The sequence below is a fragment of the Phoca vitulina genome, unplaced genomic scaffold (genome assembly GCF_004348235.1).
Source record: "Phoca vitulina isolate PV1807 unplaced genomic scaffold, GSC_HSeal_1.0 scaffold11, whole genome shotgun sequence".
Taxonomy (NCBI): domain Eukaryota; kingdom Metazoa; phylum Chordata; class Mammalia; order Carnivora; family Phocidae; genus Phoca; species Phoca vitulina.
Genome location: NW_022589714.1, coordinates 7,251,072 through 7,271,441, shown reverse-complemented (window position 1 = coordinate 7,271,441; position 20,370 = coordinate 7,251,072). Strand labels below are relative to the sequence as shown.

The 20,370-nt window shown below is 41.0% G+C and overlaps 2 protein-coding genes across 8 annotated transcripts in view; both read left to right on the top strand.

Annotated features, from left to right (window-relative positions):
- The first annotated feature begins 4,927 nt into the window (after positions 1-4,927).
- Positions 4,928-8,965, top strand: RIPPLY2 (ripply transcriptional repressor 2). Its single transcript, XM_032410087.1, has 3 exons — positions 4,928-5,281; positions 5,594-5,658; positions 8,760-8,965. The coding sequence occupies exons 1-3, from the start codon at positions 4,928-4,930 to the stop codon at positions 8,905-8,907; spliced, it is 567 nt and encodes a 188-aa protein (XP_032265978.1). The 3' UTR covers positions 8,908-8,965.
- Positions 5,288-20,370, top strand: part of LOC116635429 (cytochrome b5 reductase 4) — an 88,935-nt gene continuing 73,852 nt past the window's right edge. For 4 of the 7 annotated variants that reach the window (XM_032409357.1, XM_032409356.1, XM_032409351.1 and 1 more), the window contains exons 1-2: positions 11,173-11,405; positions 15,666-15,819. In XM_032409357.1, the coding sequence (XP_032265248.1) occupies positions 11,331-11,405; positions 15,666-15,819 (229 nt within the window). In that variant the 5' untranslated portion in view covers positions 11,173-11,330. Of the gene's footprint in view, positions 5,556-5,684; positions 6,670-11,172; positions 11,406-13,015; positions 13,061-15,665; positions 15,820-20,370 lie in introns of those variants that run through there. The other 3 variants (XM_032409354.1, XM_032409355.1, XM_032409353.1) reach the window with 3 other exon arrangements.

The following is a 20,370-nucleotide window of genomic DNA, read 5'->3' as shown; positions in this document are numbered from 1 at the left end:
TTACCCCCACTGCAGCATTATTTATAAAAGCTAAGACATGGAAACAATCTAATTATCTACAAATAGATGAATGGATAAAGAAAATGTAATATATATGTATGTATATATATATATATATATATATATATCATGAAAAAGGAGAAAATTCTGACATTTGGGACAACGTGGATGGCACTTGAGGGCATTGTGCTAAATAAAATAGGTCCGAGAAAGACAAATAACATTTGATCTCACTTATATGAGGAATCTTTAAACAAACAAACAAGCCCAAACTCATAGATACAGAGAAGAGATGGGTGGTTGCCAGAGGTGGGGGATGGGTGTTCATGAAATGAATGAAGGTTGTCAAATGGTACAAACTTCCAGTTATAAAATAAACAAGTCCTGGGGATGTAATCTACAGCCTGGTGACTATAGTTATTAATAATCTTTTGTATAGGGACGCCTGGGTGGCTCAGTCGGTTAAGCGGCTGCCTTCGGCCCAGGTCATGATCCCAGGGTCCTGGGATCGAGTCCCACATCAGGCTCCTTGCTCAGCAGGGAACCTGCTTCTCCCTCTCTCTCCCTCTGCTTGTGCTCTCTCTGTCAAATAAATAAAACCTTTAAAAAAATAATAATCTTTTGAATATTGAAAGTTGCTAATAGGGTAGATCTTAAAATCCCCATCACAAGAAAAACAATTGTAACTATGTGTGGTGATAGACGTTAAACTAGACTTACTGTGATCATTATTTCATAATATATACACATATTGAATCATCGTGTTGTACACCTGAAACTAATATAATGTTAAATGTAAATTATATCTTAATAAAAAAGCACATGTTTTAAATGCACTAGTGGGACTCATATAGATTTCTAAATATAAATGTAACATGAATAAGTTATTTGATCTTGGCCACACTGGCAATGAGCTTCAGCATCTGTATAAATAGATGGAACAAATGGATAAATGTATAAATGGTCTAGTTCCAGCAATATATATTTCTACTTCTCAGTTTACTTGAATTTGATCAAATATACATTTTACCATATTTTTGTTAATTGGCTCTCCCTTACATTTTTTAAACATAGCTTAAAATTTGTTGAGAGCTTCGTATGTGTGAGGCTTTGTAGCAAGCATTCTATAAGTTTTATTTTATTTAGCCAACAATAATTCTAGGGCATTGAGACATGCATTATGTACATATCCATACTGATTTCGTTATCTGAAACAAACCATATCTCACTTTCCTGATGGGTAGATCATTATAGATCCTTAAGTATTAATTAGATTATTTTCCTACACAGTAACTTGTAGGAAAATTACAAGTTTTTTTTCACAATTTTAAGACAATTGATGTTCTCTCCGATTCATGTCTCATCATCCCATTACCCCCTCCTTCTTCATGCCAGATCTAGTCACCTTGATTAAACTTGCTTCTTGAGGAATCACTGATGCATACCCTCCAACTGCATGAGACTCCTCCCCACAGCTCCTGATCTCATTTCTTCTTTCCTCCTAGGGGACCTGGAGCATTGTCCAGTCCCCTTTCTCTAGAGATCTCTCCACTCCTGCCTCATCTCTTCATCTTATAAACATTCTTTTGCCCCTTGCACCCTAAAAACAAAACCCCTCTACTGACCCAACATTCCTTTTCTCTCTTTTTTCCTCTCAAAAAGGTAGTCTCAACTTACCATTTTATTTTTCACCTCTACAGCTCAATTTACTGTAAAAAAAAAAAAAAAAAAAAAAGCTTCTCTCTCCATATACTTGAGATGTTGTTAAAGTCACTTATGACCCCTGCTTGCCAAATTCAATGAACATGCATCCTTATTTTGTTTGACCCAGTGGTGGCACTTAATGCCCTAGGCCTTTCCTTTCTTGTTGGAACTCTTTCATTCCATGGTCCCACAACACCTGCTCTACAAATGCACCTTGTACTACCTTCATCATTCCTTTTCGGGGAGGTTTTGTTTTGCATCTCTTCTCACTTCACAAGCAAATGTTGCTCTCCAGAGCTCTGTCCTTGGTCCTGTTCTCACGCTACAAAATTTCCTGGGAAAATGAATCAGTCCCTACAATTTTAAATTACTACTTCTTTTCTTATGATTCCCACATTTAAATATTTAGTCCTAAACTCTCTACTGAACTCTGAACTTCATATCTCTGATTGTCCTTTTGATAGCTTCCCCACCTACCTGTTACTAAGTCTTTAAAAATCTGTTAATTTTATTCCCTTCCCCCTGTTATGACAAATGGCATGGTTTCAGTGGAAAGAGGTTCCATTAGTTAGTATCCTTACGTGGAGATGACCTGGAGTAAATCCTACCCACCAAAAATGGAATACAGCATGAGTCAGAAATAAACCTCTATATTCTAAGGCAATGAGAGTTTGGAGTTCTTTTTTATTGCCGCATAGCCCAGCCTGACCTGACTGATTCAAGATCCAAAACCAAATTCATTATTTTTTCCCTGAATAAAATAACCTAAAAGCATCTCACCTGCTCTTCCTCCTATATTCCCTGTTTTCTCTGTTTTTGTTTGAGCCATCACCATTTACCTAGTTAACCAGGTTAGAAACCTGGGAGCATATATAGACTCCACTTTCATGTCTCCCCACATTTTATGATTCAGGTAGTAGTATAGATTCTATTTCCTAAGTATCCCTCAAATATGTTCTTTCATTTCCATCCTTACTATACATCTTCTCATCACCTTTTGCCTGAACTATGACAATGATTTTGTAAATGATTTCCCTGCTTCCAGTATCAGCCTTCCCTAAATCTGTCTTCCATATGGCTGCCAGAGAGACTTTTATAAAATGTAAACTTTAGTGGTGCCTGGGTATCTCAGTCAGTTAAGTATCTGCCTTCAGCTCAGGTCATGATCCCAGAGTCCTAGGATCGACCCCCACATCAGGCTCCTTGTTAAATGGGCAGCCTGCTTCTCCCTCTCTCTCTACCTGCTACTCCCCCCCCGCTTGTGCTCTCTCTCTTTGTCAAATAAATAAAATCTTTTTAAAACAGTGTAAACTTTGACCATTCCATTCTCCTGCTTAAAATATTTCACCAGTGCTTACAGAATAAATCCAAAATGCTTTATCATGGTATATTAGCCTCCTGTTAACCCAAGCCCTTCTCTCTCTTCAGCCACATCTCTGCTCCAGCAATCCCTACTCCTTAGAAGCACTGTTCCTTCCTTCTCTTTTCCCTCCTGCACCACACACACAAACTACACTATTTCTTGATCCTTCTAGAAATCCCAATTTAGGTTTCTTTTACTCTAAAAAGGTTTTCCTGGTTGTCCCAAGTAGATTTATCAATTCCCTCCCTTGTACCACTTCGCTGGTTAAAATGTGCTTTTGCTATTGAATGTGGCACTTTTAAACACCTTTGCTTATGTGGCCGTTGTGATCACAATGACTGTAACCCTCTTGAGGATGGGGGTGGGGGGTGGGGGATATCTTATTCACCATTACCTCCCGAAAGCACAGTACTTACCACATTACAGACACCTTAAAAGATGTTTATGAAACCGAAATGATGAACATTTCATCAGACAGCTTAACACTTGTTAAGGACTTACATTTTTTAAACATAGCTTAAAATTGTTGAGAGCTTCCTATGTGTGAGGCCTTGTAGCAAGCATTCTATAAGTTTTATTTTATTTAGCCAACAATAATTCTAGGACATTGAGACATGCATTAGGTACCTATCCTTACTGATTTCGTTATCTGAAACAAACCATATCTCACTTTCCTGATGGGTAGATCCTTAAGTATTAATTAGATTATTTTCCTACACAGTAACTGAATGGATAGCTGAGACACTATTACTTGCATTAAAAGCTTTTATCTACAACTGTTAAGTAGCTCAGCTCTATTATTTAAACCATTTGAAAAAAATTACGGCATTTATATATTATCTTTCCTATATATGTTTTCCAAGCATAACGCTTTTTACCAAGTTTAATGGATCTTTGTAATAAGTGAGGGTCAACTTAAATAAGAGAAACAGGGTCACGGAGAGGTTCACAACTGGTCCCATAACTTTTCAAGATTTCATTATCATTCTACACACACCCTGCCTCCACAAAATAATTTCTAATTATCACTGAGTGACAAAATGCCAAGTAGTGACTGAAGTGTATACATGAAATTCAAGACTTCTCTTCAGGGGACACTGGTAAGATGTTGAGGAAAATCACAAAGAGAGGAGAAAATAATATAGAGTTCTATGCCTAAATCACATGACTCCAATCTTCGGTTCTCGTGGCTGTTCAGTCTCGGTTCAGTCTTTTACCATTCACTTTTTTTTTTTTTTTAATCTACAAATAATACTAGGCAGAACCTAGTCTGTCAATACATTAACGAAAATTTCCTTTCGTAAGGAGTCTGTTCATTCACCCAGCTTTCATTCTGCCGGAAAGAGGAGTTAAGGCCATTCCTTTTAATTTAGTCCGCATCCCAGCTTTTAGCAGACGGGATGCAGAGCTTGTTGCATTGACCACATTCCAAAAAGCCTCGAGTCAAGCAATTACCAGCCACTTGGCCTTTTTGCAGAAATACACAAAACGTGTAGAATTGCTTAATTCTATCGCCTCCTAGACTCCTCACTTGGAAATTGGCTGCTCGGGCGAATGTTGTTTTTTCCCCCGCAGCCATGTGTCGAAGAGCGATTAACACTCGCTCAACAAAACCCATTCCCGGGCCATTTGGGAGCTGCACGCGTTCGCACCCGGGGTTCAGCCCGTTGCGCCTTCACGCGCAACCTTTTTGTTTATGCGGCTAGCTGGGGAGAGAGGGGCGGAGAGGGAGCGAACCTCTCAGTATGCAGCAGGCAGCCGGTGCTCTCTATATAAAGCTCGGGTCTCGGGTCTGGCGGAGCGAAGAGGCCCGGCTGGCCCGCGAGCTGGCAGCCGCCTTCTGCTCGGCCCCGCCGCGCCATGGAAACCGGGGAGCCCTCGGCGAGCGGAGCCGACGAGTGCGCGCGCTGCTGCCGCCGCTCGCCGCCCGCGGACCCCGACCGCCGGACGCAGCGCGAGGGCGCGGACTCCGGCGGCGGCGCCTCCCCCACCCCGGCCCTACCGCCCGCGCCTCCCCGGCTCCTCCCCTCCGCTCTCCGCCCCCCACCGGTCCCGGGTCCGTGCTCGGCTTCGGGCGGTCCTCCCGGGTCTGGGCTCCCGTCTCCTCTGCGCGCCTTGTGCCCCCCAGCCCGCAGACCCGCAGGCTTCTGGAGACCGTGGGTTGACGCCAGAGGCTACAAGGAGGAGGGGGCGCCGCAGCACTTGGCGGAGGCGGTGAGTGAGCCGAGCGCCTCGGGCCGCGCCTCCCCGGAGGGCAGATGAGCTACCCGGACAGGGTATGCCCTGCCCGAGGGAGACACGCGCCCGGCCTGCCCCTCGTTTAAGCTCGCGCCCGCCCGTGGCCCTACCGGAGGTCCTGATGCTGCGAGGGTGTCCTCCAGAGCCACGGACGCGCGGATCTGGCCAGGAGCGAGGCTGCGGAGAGCCCCGGGGGTCACATTCCCCGCGGGCGCGAGGAACACTAGACCGCTTTCCACCTTTCTAGAAGGTGAGTGATAACTGCGATTCATCTTCTTTCGTCCCCAGATGCCGGACGGCCCCGGGGTGACCGAAGCCTCAGGAAAGCTTTCCCAGTACAGACACCCAGTCAGGTGAGTGATAGGCCTCACGGAAGGTCTCCCGCTCCTCCAGCCCAGGGTAGAGTCGGGAATCGCAGCGCGTAGCTCCATGGCTGGCCTTGCAGTTCTCTCTGGGAAAGTCTGTCTTCACGGATCCCAGAGGTCTTTTACTCATCGAATTGATAAATGTAGCTCACGCTCTCACCTAAAAGAACTGTTAATCAGTGCCCACTCAGTAAACTCTTCAAGAGTATATTATAAAGAGGGAAAGTGGATGGCATCGTGAAAGTCGACCGGTGACATCTCGTGTCTGCAAACCAGTTTTGTGTTGTTTAATGCTAAAGGGTTCGAATGAAATTGACTTCACAGCAGGCAGAGTGTGTATGTTCTTACTCTCTTGCAAACCAGACGGAAGACGGGTGTTCATAGTTGCGGTTTTACAGCAAATCGAGCTTGACGTGGAAGAAAAAATGGAGTGTAATGAAAATCCTAAAGATCACGAAGCTTCCTAAGAAGGGTCGAGGTTACTTGACATAACAATGAAGAGCTAGTTTATGGTTCCTAGCCACGGGTTGTCGGCCTTTCTGTAGAAATCTTTGTAGCTTTTATTCAGGTGAAAGGTTCATTCTGCAGTTTTCTTCAGAGAGCTGTGAAATACAGAGCGTATGATATTTGTATGTATATGTTTATAAATAGCTTGTAGAAGTCAATACATGCTGATTAATTTTCTACCTAGTGATGGACACAGGAAAAAAATAATCACACCCCATTGGCAAGTGTTATAATAGTTTAGTTTGGTTCGTATGTAAAGGACATGAAGTACCTAACTCTCCCTGAGGGAGCAGGGAAAGATCTGGGAAGTGTGTATGATAGGATGTGATTACATAGCTGAGGCTTGAAGTTAGCCAGATGGATGGTAGGTGGAGAAAAAGGGGACAGAAGAAATAGCATAGAGGGGATACAGAGTCATAGAACAACATGGCTCCCTATGGGAGCCTCAAGGAGCTGGAATTTGGGTGCATGAAGCTGTGGTCATTCTAGTAGGTAAGCCATAAGCCGGATCTTGTACACCTTGGTATAGAGTTTGTTCTATTCCTGTATGTGGCATTGGAAACCCATGACCTTTATTCTGTGGATGGTATTGGGGGTTACTCAAAGGTAGTGTGATCAGATTTATGTTTCAGAAAAAGCACTAAGAAAATGGTATATAGGCTTAGTTAGAAAACTAAATGAAATTGGAAGTTACTGTAATTCAGGCAATATATGATAAAGAGCCATTCTAAGGTATTGGAAGTGTGGATGGGACTGGGTGAATTTGGGGAATGCTTAGATGACATAATAGATTAGGCTTATAATGTATTGTATATGGCAGGTAAAGAGGAGGTAAAAAGACAGAATGGCTTCCAAGTTTGTGGCAGATGACCAGATGAATGCTGTATTAACAGAGTGGAAATTAGGGCTTAAAACAGATTTGGGGAACAAGATAACGAGTCCAATTTTTCATTTATTGTATTTAATGTGCCTAGGGGGTATCCAAATGCATATGTCTAGTAAAGAGCTGCACGCACACACACTCACACACACACGCACGCACGCACACACACAGGTAAGGGGCCCAGAGTCAAGATCTTAAGTGGAAATACAGACAATTGGGAGTCTTCAGTAAATGAACAGTTGAAGAAATCATGTCAGTGGATCAGATCTTCCAGAAGAATGAGAGAGGAGAGATGATCACTCTTGATAAAACACTGGGGAAGGCCAATACCAACCTGTACACAGAGAAAAAGAGGTCCACAAAGGAGACCGAGAAGAATCACTCAGGACAGGGGAGAATTCAGGAAAGTATGAAGTCCCTGAAAGGAAAGTGGTCAGTCAGAGATTCTGGGCAGAGTGTGGTAACAATTAAACAACATTCTTTGGGTCTGACAGTTCTAGTTAAGCATTGGAAAATCATCTGTTTCCTGTATAAGAAATCCCTTTCTTTTCTGAACTACTGTAGCCATTTATTTGTAGTACTTTTAAGTTTATTTTATTTTTATTAATTTATGTCTTGAATACTGTTATTTCTTGAGGATAGAGACTAAGATTTTTTCATCTTTGAATTATGAGTTACATCTGGCACGAGATCACTAAAATATTTATTGAATGACTGAATTATTGATGGTTGCTTATTAAAGGCACCAAAATTAAAACTTTTTTTGTCATTTGGCTAGAAACATTTATAAACTATATTGCCTACTTTTGTGCCTTTTAAAATTGAGTATACTGAACATAATGTAACCTTCTCTTTGTTAGAAGCACTTTGTTATAAATGGGTACGTGGGGCTAACTACCCTACACTAAAATGACTGCACTGTTATTGATGAGTCAGCCATATCCTTCTTCTTTTCTTTTCTTTGGAGGAAAATAATAGAAGACCAGATGGCAAGATTAATATTTGTCAAAAATTTGAAATTCTGAGGTAATTGGGTTACATGTAAGTTGTGAAAAGCCAGCATTATTCTCAATATCCCAATACGGTATTTCCAGTTTTGTTGGATGGGGAAATGGGAGGGAGATGGGATCAAGGTTGGGGTCAGAGGAAGCCTTCCTATAGCCCTGGTGTGAGTGCATAGAAAAACTTTAAAATATTGCTTTTTGTACTCTTCTAAACTTACATTGTTAGCTACATCTGTAACTAACAGTTAAGCAAGATATCAGGTGATTTCTGCTTTTCTGGAAGGTGCATAATATATTGTTGTCTTTATAAAACTGGGTTTCAGAATTTTTAATGTAATGGTAGGATTCATTTTCCCCCCAAAGGAATTTGGAAATTGGAAGACAAACCATCTGTATATTGTGAGAATAAATATATTCATAATACCTAAAGTGATCTAAATATTTATCACACAGGGTTTCATGTGAATTTGTTTGATCCAATTTACAGCTTGGATAAAGACTTAAAATGATTAATTAGTTATTGATGCTTTGGCAAGTAGACTCCCATGACACCTGAGATAATAGCATTTTTAGACTATCTAAAGGCATACATCAATTGTTAAGTATGTGGAGCTCTTAGCATTTGAACATTTCATGAATATAAGGATTCTGAATGTGAAAAAAATAAAGCCTATTATGTTGTCTGCTTCTTTCAGACTATTTTGGCCCAAATCAAAGTGTTATGATTACTTATATCAAGAAGCAGAAGCTCTTCTGAAAAATTTTCCAATTCAAGCCACAATTTCATTTTATGAAGATTCTGATAGTGAAGATGATATTGAGGAGCTGATCTGTGAAAATTAACCTGATTAGTTACTTGCGATGACATTCAAAGCTTATAGGATTTAAATTTAGTGTACAAATGTATCATAATCCTTCATACTAATTTATTTGTATATAAATTATTAATAAAATGAAATATTTTGTAATTCTATAGTAGTTTGGCTTTTTTTACCCCTATGCTATAATTCAGTGTTGGAATTTAAAAATAAGTGCCATTTACAGATGTCTTGATTGGACTGTAAACATTTGGGGCTTACAAAAGATACTTTTGATCTCTTCATCAAATTACAAATTTAATTTTAGTTATAATTTTGCAAATATTTAGCTAAAACTTTGCAAAGAATGACAATATTTAATTTTCAAGACTGAATCTTGTAACATCTGGTATTTCCTACTGATCTCCGTTAGGTATTGTGTTGCTGATGAATATTTTTAGATAACGAAAAAAATCACCTTATGCTACCAATCACACAATATTATGTGTTTGCTAGCAGATTGTGAAAAACACTTTAAATCATTGTCCATAATTGAGAATGTCAATTAATGCCATGGCTATTAAATTTTAGGGATTTTTAATGAATGATGAATCAAGTAATATCACTTTAATACTCCTCTGCTGCCCTTAAATCTAGTAGTAAAATAGCATTTGTGTTCAATAATTAGAGCACTTCATTGAGGGATCCCCAGAATTTAAAAAGAAATGTTTAAGTGAGCACGACTTCTATGGAGTCTAAAAAAGGAGAGCCAAAAGTCTAGAATTTGATCTTTTTCTATTTCTGTCTAAGGGGGAGCTAAGACATTTGGCAGATATGAAACATTCTTCAACAGCATCACCTTCCTTTGTTCTGGCTCCTTGCTCCTGATATTGTCATGTACAGATTTTCTCATGGGAAGTGAAATAAGAAATTCTCTGATTAGTTTTTTAAAATGTAGACTTATAGAAGAATACATCACCATTTAATGACAGAGAAAAACAGGAGCACATTGTAAGGTAGAGGTAACCTAGACTATGGTCATGAGGTTCTTTAGCTCAAATGCAGTCTCCCAATAAGCATTTTCATTGCAAATGTTTCTTAGTACCCCAGAATCATGATGGGTAGAGGTGAAGGTCAGAGATGGTTACCTGGCTAAGAAATGCCTCTTACTTGAATGGCTACATAGGTCACACGCTTTTCCTTCTAATTGAAAGGATACTACAAACATTGATTTACAGGCACTTTAAGGACAAGGCAGTTGAAACAGAGCAAGTTTAAATCATGTGTCAGAGTCAGGAAAAGTTAGTAATGGCGGGTGGACAGGGAGAGTTATTTAGAACTGTATTTCTTCTGAAAACTTTCCCTTCACTGGATTCTACACTCAGGATGTGTGTGTTCCCCAAGGGCTATGCAAAAAACCCACCAGGTCACCAATCTGGACCTTGATCATTAGGGACTTGTTGTTAGCTGCACAGTATTTGAGCTTCTTTCAATATGTCGGAATAGTATGACAAGCCACTGCCATTTTTTGGGTGCCTACTATTAACCAGGCACTGTACTAGGTAGTTTACATATGACATCTCATTTAATTCTTACTGAAACCTAAATCCATTAGGCAGAGGGGGAAAATGAGACTTTGAGATACTGAAATAACTTGTGTAAGTCTGCTCATTTATTAAGTGCAGAGATGGCATTCAAACTAAACCTATCTGACAAACATAACTCTTCGTCACTACATCTGGGGATGGGCTGTATCTGTACACAATTCCCTGTAGCTTTCAGCAAAGACAAGAAGTTAGATGAGGAGGAAGAACTTGTGAGTGGGTGAATGGAGCAGAAGACTTTACTAGCTTCTTTGACTCGTTTGTCATTAGCGGGGGTTCTTAAAGGTGAAGCTTCACCTCATAAGAGTGGCTGTGGCTGTTTGCATTTGACGCCTTAACTCTTAAAAGTTCTCTTTCCTGTACAGCCGGATGCTTTAGAGGAGAGAGTTTCAGAGAAATCAAAATGCTTTGATAGTGTTATTTTATTCCATATTTCAAGCCGTGTGAAGGTGGGGCATAACAACAGACACTTGTGTTCTGGGTTAAGAGGAGTTTAAAAGAATTTATGCTCAGATTCTGTCAGCACCACGGCTAAGGAACAGCTTCGCTCTGTCTTTAATCCTAACACGGAATAGCTGTCACCTCACTGCGGTGCTGAAATTCAGGGTGCAGGGCTAATGCAGCACGCGTACTTGGGTCTGGTTCCTCCCCTCCGGCGCTGCGTTCGTCCCGTTGGCTCCGCCCCCCGCGGCCTCGACGTGCTGCGTCATGGCGCGCCTCACCCTCGGCGACCCCGGAAGTGGGTCGGGGGCTTGGCCTCTGCCCGGCCTCGGAGCCGGAGCGGGAGGTGTTACCCTGGAGGGGTAGAACTGAGCGATCCTGTCCGGCGGCGGACCCCGGGCAAGGCCCGGGCCAGGGGTCCAGGATGCTGAACGTCCCTTCCCAGTCTTTCCCGGCCCCCAGCTCGCAGCAGCGCGTCGCCTCCGGGGGGCGTAGCAAGGTAAGTGGATGACACCGTGCGTCTTGTTCAGCTCGCCTCCCGCCGGCGTTCCGTACTACCGAACGGTCCATTCTCTCTTTCGGCCCCCTCTTCCACCTCTTGTCCTCATCTCTAGCCTTCGTTATTCCTGCCCTAGCTAGCGATCTCTTTCCCCGGCCGTTTGCAGTCCTCTCTCTCACCTACTAGCCCCTCCCCCCTCATCCTCTTTTCCGGTTCTGGTAAGTCTTTTCCCGCGAATTAAATTGAGTTGTATATGACAGGGCCAGCACCGTGCTTTTGCCGTTATCATAGGTACTCAGTATTAGCTTCCTTCCCTCAGTCTCTCCTCGTCTCCGGTCTTTTGTTCTGCACTTTCCGGAAGGAGTTGTGAGTGATGTGGGTTCCCTAGGAGAAGGGAAAGGTTGGGCAGTAGTGACATTGACCGGTGACCATCCTCCAAAGGTGGGGACTCCCAGAGCTAGGGAAGATGGGGGGGAGCGAGAACAAATGTCTACAGTCCTCCGGTGGGTTTACGGACACCTCTCTAAGTCATACTGGCTTTCTTCCTCTGGTACCTGTTTTATCACACTGTCTTTTCTATTGACATCACTTGCTGACTTTGAAGCTAATATAATACTCTCACTTTTTGTTGAACATAGTTACTGTTAGCAACAGGTGGAATACAAATGTATTTTATATTTATAAAATTTAATAAAATTGTCTCCTGTGCAGTTATTCGTTAGTTCCTCATTCTGTAAGTTCATCTTCATGTTTTGTTCAGGTTTTGTTTTTGAAACTTCCACCTACTTGGACCACTCCGCCCAAACCCCCATTTCTGGACTCTTGGGTGTTAGCATGATTTAGGATCTTCACTGACTTTTTTTTCTCTCTCCACTTAAACTTGAAGTTGACTCTAGATCAGAATTATGGATTCAGGGATCTGTAGCTTTCATTAGCTTTTCAGAAGTCTGTAACTCCAACTATAATAATAATAAAGCTGAGATTTATTCAGTGCTTACGGTATGTATGTATGTATGTGTTCTGAGTGCTTCATGTGTAGTGTATTAACTCATTTAATCTTTACAGTAATCCCACAAAGTGGTTGCTTTTGTTATCTCTATATCACAGAAAAGAAAACTGGTTAAGAAATGTTGCTTTGGACCCTAAAAGTTTGATGTGATGTGACTCTGGCTGTGATATTTCATTTATTGCTCCATAGCTCCATATATCATCCAGTCATCTAATCATCTGTCCCCTCCTTCTTGATGTTTGACCTTTTCTGTCCTTGAACTAAATGCTTGGCTAAATAGTATAGTCTTTCTGGAGAAAGAATCTCTGAATTAAAATATAAGAGTTGCTGGCCTTCTGTACTAAAACTACAAACCACGTTCTCAGCATCCTTTTAAAGGAGAAAGCTCAGGGGCGCCTGGGTGGCTCAGTCGTTAAGCGTCTGCCTTCAGCTCAGGTCCTGATCCCGGGGTCCTGGGATCGAGCCCCACATCGGGCTCCCTGCTCAGTGGGAAGCCTGCTTCTCCCTCTCCCACTCCCCTTGCTTGTGTTCCCTCTCTTGCTGTCTCTCTCTCTGTCAAATAAATAAATAAAATCTTTAAAAAAAAAAAAATAAAGGAGAAAGCTCAGAGGCAAAAACAAAAGGTCCACAGGTGGTGATGGCAAAGGTGAGTCTTCGGGTCTAAACAGAGAACAAAATTCAGTTATTGCACAATTCAAAGGGAAACTGAGACTTTCCCCCCCTTTATGAAATGAGGTAATCTTGCACGTATCAGAACCTGATTCAGGATTGTATGAAATGGGTAGAGATTGAAAAAATAGAAGCTAGTTGGGGAGGTTATATATCATAATAGTTAAAAGCATAGACTTTTGAGTGAGAAAGACCCAGATTCTTTTCCCAACTCCCATGACTAAGTCTCTGAGTCTCAGTTTTCTCAGGTGTAAAAGAGAATAACAGTACCCATTTTATAGGGCCATTCACAGGATTAAATGAGATAATGTTTCTCTTAGCACAGTCTTGGTATGTGGTAAGCACTCATGTGTTACTTGCCCTTAGACTTTTATTCGGATTCCATGGATTGTTGTGTGATTGTTGTGTAAAGTCCTGAACACAGTGTCTGGTGCAGAGTATGCATTCTATATATGATAGCTAGTATTATTTCTACTAATACTAGTAAGTAAATATTTTTTGAGAACCTCCCATATGCTGAAGATATGGTCTCTGTTTCCAAGGAGTTTAGTCTAATAGGCTGCACACACTAATAAATAGTTATAAATGTGGTAAGTGCTATAACTGTGTGTTATGACCACAGAGAGGTTGGGGTCAGAGAAGGCTTCTGGAGGAGGTAGTGTCTGTGAGAGAGAGAGGGAGGGAATTGGGCCAGGCCAAGGAGGAGGTATTTCATAGCAATCAAGGAATCAGTTCCCATTTAGCTAAAGCATTTAATAGGAAGGAGCAAAAATTAAAACTCAGAGCTAGTGAGGTAAACTATGACCAGATATAAAGGGCCTGGTAAACCACTCTAGGGAATTTAGAGACATTATTATAAGATAGTGTGGGGGGCGCCTGGGTGGCTCAGTCGGTTAAGCAGCTGCCTTTGGCTCAGGTCATGGTCCCGGGGTCCTGGGATCCAGCCCTGCATCGGGGTCCCTGCTCAGCGGGGAGTCTGCTTCTCCCTCTCCCTCCTCCCCTGCTTGTGCTCTCTCTCTCTCTCTCACTCACTCTCTCTCTCTCTCAAATAAATAAATGAAAATCTTAAAAAAAAATAAAGTAGTGTGGGGAGCCACTGAAGGAGGGAGGGCCCATGGTTAGATTTGAGTTTTCAGAAGATTATGCATTAACTACCCAGTGGATTATGGAATCCACATAAATAAGAGAGATGAATGATTTTGGTTTGGGATGGGAATGATCATATTCTCGTACTTTACTTCATTTATTGGGACCAAGAGACCTAGAGAGTTTCAGGGATGGTAAGAATGGGATGATGTAACTGGTAGGAAGGAATGTGAAATTGTAGTGATACCACAGACCTATTAACTTGGTTATTTTGGGGGTAAATGAATGCCTACAATAGACAAGATTCCAGAAAGTGAGCTATATAAATATCTTAGTCTATTCAGTCTGTTATAACAGAGAACCGTTTGGACAGTAGCTCAATCCCTTTACCAGATCTTCTTTGCAGGGTAGGCAGACTTTTCTGCAAAGGCCCAGATAATGAGGATGTGGGGAAAAATGGCAGAAAGGATGAGGGAGCTCTTTGAGGCCTTTTTAATGAGGGCTTTAGTAGCATTCATGAAGGCTCTACCTTTATGATTTAATCACCTACCAAAGACCTTACTTCCTAATACCATCGCATTGGAGGTTAGGATTTCAACTTGAATTTTGGAGAGGCACAAACATTCAGTCTGTAGCAATATATTTCTTCGCACGTGCCTTCTTTTACATTAAACATTCCTCTGGTACTATGTTACAAACTAGTTATACAAGTTGAGACAGTAGCTCAATCCCTTTACCAGATCTTCTTTGCAGGGGTAGGCAGACTTTTCTGCAAAGGGCCAGATAATAAATATTTTTGGCTTTGAGGGCCACATGACAATTGAGTCTCTTCACCACCACCAGCACCACAACGTGTGAAAATGATTCTAAGCTCCAGGGTGATACAGAAACAGGCATGGGCCAGTTTGCCAAACCCTTCCCTAGAGTGTTAGAGTTTTTTTTATTTTCCATTATTTGAGAACTTTTGTTTCTTAGTGAATTCTTAGAAAACAGATTGCTGCCTTGTGATTTCTAATGTTCTGTGTATATTGACAATCCAGAAAATCAACTTTAGCTGGCCATTTATATTTTCTTCTATTCAATCTCTTGTGATTTTTAAGGGAAAGAAATTTTGGTCCAAGTTGGTAAGTGACTCCAACATATTAGTGACAGATCAGAGCCAGGACCAAAATTTGTTTTCTGCCTCCAGGTTCAATACTGTTCTTGTTTTATTAGATACCATTATGGTGAACGTTTGTGTGACAGAATTTCTAAGCCCTACCTCATAGTTCATGTATTTTATATTGTTCTATTTATAATTCTAATACAGCAGAGATGATTTTGACAACCACCTAAAGCTGTAAAAAAAAAAAATTGTAGAATTGTTAGATTTGAGTTTTCTTCTCTTTTTGAAAGAATAAGAGTAGTGTGCAGCCTGCGGAGAAGCAGCAGGTGGGGCAGGGAGAAGCAGCTGACTCAAAGAAGCCACATTGAATTCTTCTCTGTTCCTTTTTTAGGTCCCTCTAAAACAGGGCAGAAGTCTTATGGATTGGATTCGCCTCACCAAAAGTGGAAAGGATCTAACGGGATTAAGAGGCAGGTTAATTGAAGTAACTGAAGAAGAACTTAAAAAACACAACAAAAAAGACGATTGTTGGATATGCATAAGAGGTACGTGGTATTTATTACGTACTGCAAAAAGTTTTGGCTGGGCTTTCTAGTTGTAATGTCATATGACCTCATGGTCCTGTTATTTGGTGATATGATTCACAAGTAGATAACAAAAATATGCCTTATGCTGGACTACAAAGTATATAATTCTGAATTTCAACAGTATTTCTTTCTTAGGTAACTGTTTACATAGCATACCCGCACTGTACTCCCTTAGAAAGAAAGCAAGTGTTTGCTGGGTGGTTATTCAGTAACACTCTAGCTTATATATAATCATGTCCCACCTTAGTGCCTTATAACAGAATTGCTTTGAATGGGAGAAATTGTTCTGCCAGAAAAAATGTCTCTGAGAACCGAAAGTAAATCAGAAAGCCTGTGTTTAAGCCAAATCTTAAGTTCTCACATGAAGCAATTTTTATTATTTAATGTAAATTTCTTAGCAATATTAATGACCTGATTTTTGTAGCCCATAGCAAATTAGAAGCACCAAACTAGAAATGAGTGGGCTGGAGAGAGTGAGCAGAGATACAGGAGAGTGGCTGATAAAAGCAGACCTCGTGGTAATCAACAACCTCGCATCTCAGAGGGGAACGAAAGCAGTAAAGGGCATGGGAATGTACAGTGGGCTTCCGGAGCAATGTCATTGAGCCATCCAGACATGGTTAAATATGCCCGCTATCTTTAAAGTGTCGGCTTGTTGGTCATTGGTGTTACACAATTGTAATTTTATCATTGTATAGTTATGGTATATTGTCAGTTATCCTGATTACACTGTGACCTGTATGAGGGCAGAGACCATGTCGTGTCATACTGTTCTGTCCTTGGTGCCTGGCACATAGACATCATCAATATGTGTTGTTTGTTGAATGAATTCGCTTAACATTTTTAAAAAGTTTTGTTACTTAAAGAGCTGTGTGGTTATCATAGTAGATTGGTGATGTGATAAATGGAAAGATATCAGTTTCCTAGGGATGCCCAAACAAAATAGCACAAACTAGGTGGCTTAAACTACAGATAATTATTGTCCCACCATTCTGGAGGTTAAAGTCTGAGATCAAGGTGCCTTTTTCATAAGGCTGTGAAAAAGAAAAATGTCTGTGTCTCTCACCTAGCTTCTGCTGGTTTGCTACCAATCTTTGAAGTTGCTTGGCTTGTAGAAGCATCACCCCAGTCTGCCTTCAGCTTCACATTGCATTCTCCCTGTGTACTTGTCTGGGTCCAAATTTCCTATTTTTACAAGGACCCCAGTCATATTAGATTAGGACCCTACCCTACTCTAGAATGACCTCATCTAATTATATCTGCATTGACCCTATATCCAAATAGGTCATGTTCTGAAGTATTGGTGGGTAGGACTTCAACATATGAATTTGGGGGTTATGCAGTTCAACCCATAACAGACACAGAGTGTGAAATTTTTTTCAGTGGCAAAGGGGGTGGACTCTTCAGCAGGTGATGACATAGCTTGTTCTGAGACAGAAGAACAGCTGCTCAAGTCCCCAAAGTTTCTCAGGGAAATACAGCTGTGGATAGTGCCCATAAGCTGGAATGAGGATTCTGCTAGATGCAAAAAACTCCTTTTGCTATTTTATTTATTTTTTAAAAATTTTTAAAAATTTATTTGAGAGAAAGAGCAAGAGCGCGCATGCGTGTGCACGAGGGGGGAAGGGCAGAGGGAGAGGGAGAGAGACAGACTCACCGCTGAGTGTGGAGCCTGACATGGGGTGCCATCTCATGACCCTGAGATCATGACCTGAGCCAAAATCCAGAGTTGGCCACTTAACTAACTGAGCCACCCAGGCGCCCCTCCTTTTGCCATTCTATAGGGTTTTGAATACCCTCCTTGCTCTTTCTCCATGCTGCCCACCTGTTTTACCAGGTGTAAGTATAATGACCGCCACACTCTGCCTGAGTGTTTTCTGCTAGACTGGGTGAAGTGGAGGTCAGTGTGCAGGAGAATCTCTCAGCTGGTCCAGGCTGTAGGCGTGTGAGTTCTGTTTCTACAGCCACTTCTCCAGAAAACTCACTTATGTGAACCCTTTGTGTCTTAGTTATGTTAGATCAATGAGGCATTAATACAACACAGTCACACTTCATTATTCATTTGGTGTATTGATGGAGATAAGGGACTAGTGTGCTATGTTTCAAAAGTAATACGTACACTGCTCCCAGTTATATATCTCCTATAAGGATTGAATGCATGGCACCTCTTTCTGGTAAGGTCGTCGATTTAAGGATAAATTTGTTTAAAGTCTCTATTACTCTGTTAGTAATAAGGCTTTTTTCCCCTTTGCAAAAAGTTAAGTGTGTCTTTTTTTTCCCCTTTTTGACGAGTTCAGTTTTTATTATCAAGAGCACTCAATTTAGGTGGTGCTCTTTGAGCTTCCCCTCTAGTAGGAGAGGATAAATGACTGACAGGTGGACACATCTGAGTGAAGTGCCGTAAGAAGCTATAAAGAAAGTGACATCAGATTGGAGGGAGGGAGACATGTGGGTTAGAAAAATCAGGGACACTGTTGTGGTAGTGATAGCTTGGAAGCTGAGGACAGGTTTTCATCAGAAAATAAGGAGGAGGTACATCAAAGTGGAGGGAAAAGCCTAACCTACAGATGCAGAAAGGCTTGAGAAACATTCTGGAACTTACTGTTGGACAGTTATAAAGCAGACTAGAAAGGTATGCTAGGTCAGATCGTTAAGGACCTTGAAAGCCAGGCTGAGAAATGTGTCCTTAATTTAGATGGCAGTATGAGCTCTAAGAGGTATATGAATGTGGGGACATTGTGATCAGAGTATGCCTTGGAAACATTAGTCTGGTGGTGGGTGTAGTGAATTAAATGGGACAAAAAACATTTAGCTCGTTACAGAAGTTCAGGTGGTATTAGGGGAACCAGGATGTTGACAAAGACAGTAGAAAGTAGGATGAATGTGAGACAAACAGATTAAACAGATTACTGGTAATTTCTGAGACAGTTATAATTTAAAGTAAGCGTGTGACTAAATGTTACTGTCTTTTTCTTATTGTTCTAATTTAAAATATAAATGATATCTTCTTAAAAGGGGAATGTATGCCAAATTTAGCTTTGAATGTCAGAGATAATGCTTGGGCCCAATTTTTAATCAAAGCTATACCATAGGGAAACATGGTATCATGGTATCATTTTTCCCCCCTTGATAAAATATTAAATTCTTCATTTGTCTAACAATTGCCCCATATTTAGATCTGTTCCAATTTCAGCTGATCGGGTTAAAGTAGACACAATTAGTTTTAGTATTTTTTTTTAAGAAATCTTAGAAAATATACCTTTGGTATGGGTTTTTACGGCTAATATTATGGGAATTATTTTCTTTTTTTGAGTATATATTAGTATTTATGCACATGTTCAGGTGTGTTGAGTCCAGTTACATTCCTAAAAATGATGGTATGAAAAGAACACTTGGCTGGCAGCAGTTCACTTAATCACCATTTTCTGTGAAGTATGTAATTACTGTAATGCAGTAGGAGGTAATTGGAACGTTGAAGGAACGGATAGGAATGATAATGCTTTTTTAAAAATCTTGTTGAATTTACCATTAACGCAAACTTTTGTAGTTTTCTCCATTATTGCTGTTTCTTGAGAACTAAAGGTGATTTACAAACATGTGAAACTTTGAGCAAACATCTGAATCACTCATCTGTGAAAGCTCCGTAGAGCCTAGATCAGACTTTGTTTCCCCTGTGGTATATTTTATTGTAGGATGTAATCAGTGTGGGTAATGATATATTAAGTCATGAAATCATTTTTTGGCAGCATGGTATACAGCCTTTGATCTCAGTGAGAGTGAGGGTGAGTGTATACTCAGTCATTTGAATGAATGGTATTTAGAAAAAGTTGATAACCCTCAGTAGACTGGCTGCTCTGTTAAAAAAATTGATGGGATTTGGGGCACCTGGGTGGCTCAGTCAGTTACGAGTCTGAGTCTTGGTTTTGGTTCAGGTCATGATCACAGGGTCCTGAGATTAAGACCCTGGGTTGGGCTCTGTGCTCAGCGGGAAGTCTGAGCCTGTGCCCTCTCTCTCTCAAATAAATAAATAAATAAATAAAATCTTAAAAATTTATCACATTAAGTTGCTCATAAGGGATTTAATGGATTTCATTTATAACTTAGAAATAAACATGCTTTGATTTCTCCTAATGCTGATTATCTTACACTAGTAAATTGAAGAGGCTTGCTTGAGATCACTGTAAAAGTGACTTCAAATGGGTCCATACCTTTTGTGTTTCATTAGTATTTAGAATATCTTGGGACACCTGGGTGGCTCAGTCGGTTGAGTGTCCAGCTCTTGATTTCAGCTCAGGTCATGATCTCAGGATCCTGGGATGGAGCCCTGCCTATGCTCCATGCTGGGTGTGGAACCTGCTTGGGATTCTCTCCCTCCCTTCCCCTCTGCCCCTCCCCACCGTGCACTCTCTCTCTCTCTCTCTCTCTCTTTTAAAAAAAAAATAAAAGAGGGGAACCTGGGTGGCTTAGTCAGTTAAGCATCTGCCTTCAGCTCAGGTCATGATCCCAGGG

Excerpts from the sequence above, each read along its gene's own strand:
- RIPPLY2 (XM_032410087.1), top strand. The coding sequence starts at position 4,928 with ATGGAAACCGGGGAGCCCTCGGCGAGCGGAGCCGACGAGTGCGCGCGC. Across the intron at positions 5,282-5,593 it reads CGCAGCACTTGGCGGAGGCG|ATGCCGGACGGCCCCGGGGT; the intron begins GTGAGTGAGCCG and ends TTTCGTCCCCAG. Across the intron at positions 5,659-8,759 it reads CAGTACAGACACCCAGTCAG|ACTATTTTGGCCCAAATCAA; the intron begins GTGAGTGATAGG and ends TGCTTCTTTCAG.